Source organism: Sinocyclocheilus rhinocerous, unplaced genomic scaffold, assembly GCF_001515625.1.
Source record: "Sinocyclocheilus rhinocerous isolate Xijiao unplaced genomic scaffold, SAMN03320098_v1.1 scaffold429, whole genome shotgun sequence".
Lineage (NCBI taxonomy): Eukaryota > Metazoa > Chordata > Actinopteri > Cypriniformes > Cyprinidae > Sinocyclocheilus > Sinocyclocheilus rhinocerous.
In genome coordinates, this window is record NW_015665829.1 from 1,298,493 (window position 1) to 1,299,365 (window position 873).

Below are 873 nucleotides of genomic sequence, written 5' to 3' on the forward strand. Positions count from 1 at the left end.
ACATTTTTTTTTTTAAAGCAAAACAGCTAATTATAAACTAAATCCTCACCAGTTTCAAATACGGAAGAAAAAAAAAAACTCTGAGTAATAATTTAAAGCATGTTTCCTCACCACTGAGAAGTGAAAATCCCATAGAATAGAGTTTCGTCCTCAGACGTGCCCTCTGGTGGTGAAAGGCTGACAATGTCCTGCAGGATGTTGTATGGCAGCTCTTGGTCAGCTTGACATAGTAGCTGAGCCTTGGCAAAGGTGGTCCAGCGTTTTTGCAGAGTACGCTGACCTCCCACATCACTCTAAAAAACAGATTAACACCTGCTTTAGAATGACATTTTAATAAAACCATCTCAAATGAAACTAATCTTTCATTTGAGTTTCATGACTCTGTAAACATGCTAGCGACAATATGTTCACATGCAAAAGAAATGCATCAAAAACAATACTTACGGTGCAAACTTGGGCAACGCGAGACACTGCAAACTTGTCAATGAAGTCGTATTCTTTTCCAATCTCACTAAAGAAGAAATAAATCTTCTCCTCACTGGGAACGTACGTGGAACTGATGAATGTAGGATCTGGAATAGCGTAGTGAATAGTATGAGGGGCCGTACAAGCCATAATTCATTCTGGCACTCTCACACACTTACATGGCAGTTAATCGTTAACACATTTGTGGGTGGAGCTACTGTAAATAGCCTCTCTCAACAAGGCGGGCTATTTGCACTTAGTGTATGTAAGACACTCCGAAAAAAAAAATCCATAAACGCTTATAATGCGTGTATCTGGCAACTCGACTGAGGCTGAGCCCGCGTCCTCAATCACAACTCGCTCAAGGGACGAGGCCATGTAACCTTTTCACGATGATAATATATATAT

At 40.3% G+C, this 873-nt stretch overlaps 1 protein-coding gene across 1 annotated transcript in view; it reads right to left on the reverse strand.

Moving 5' to 3' along the window:
- Positions 1-873, reverse strand: part of LOC107731578 (semaphorin-4A-like) — a 26,349-nt gene that overhangs the window by 9,854 nt on the left and 15,622 nt on the right. The window contains 2 exon segments of the mRNA XM_016542699.1: positions 99-293; positions 445-572. Coding sequence (XP_016398185.1) covers positions 99-293; positions 445-572 — 323 coding nt within the window.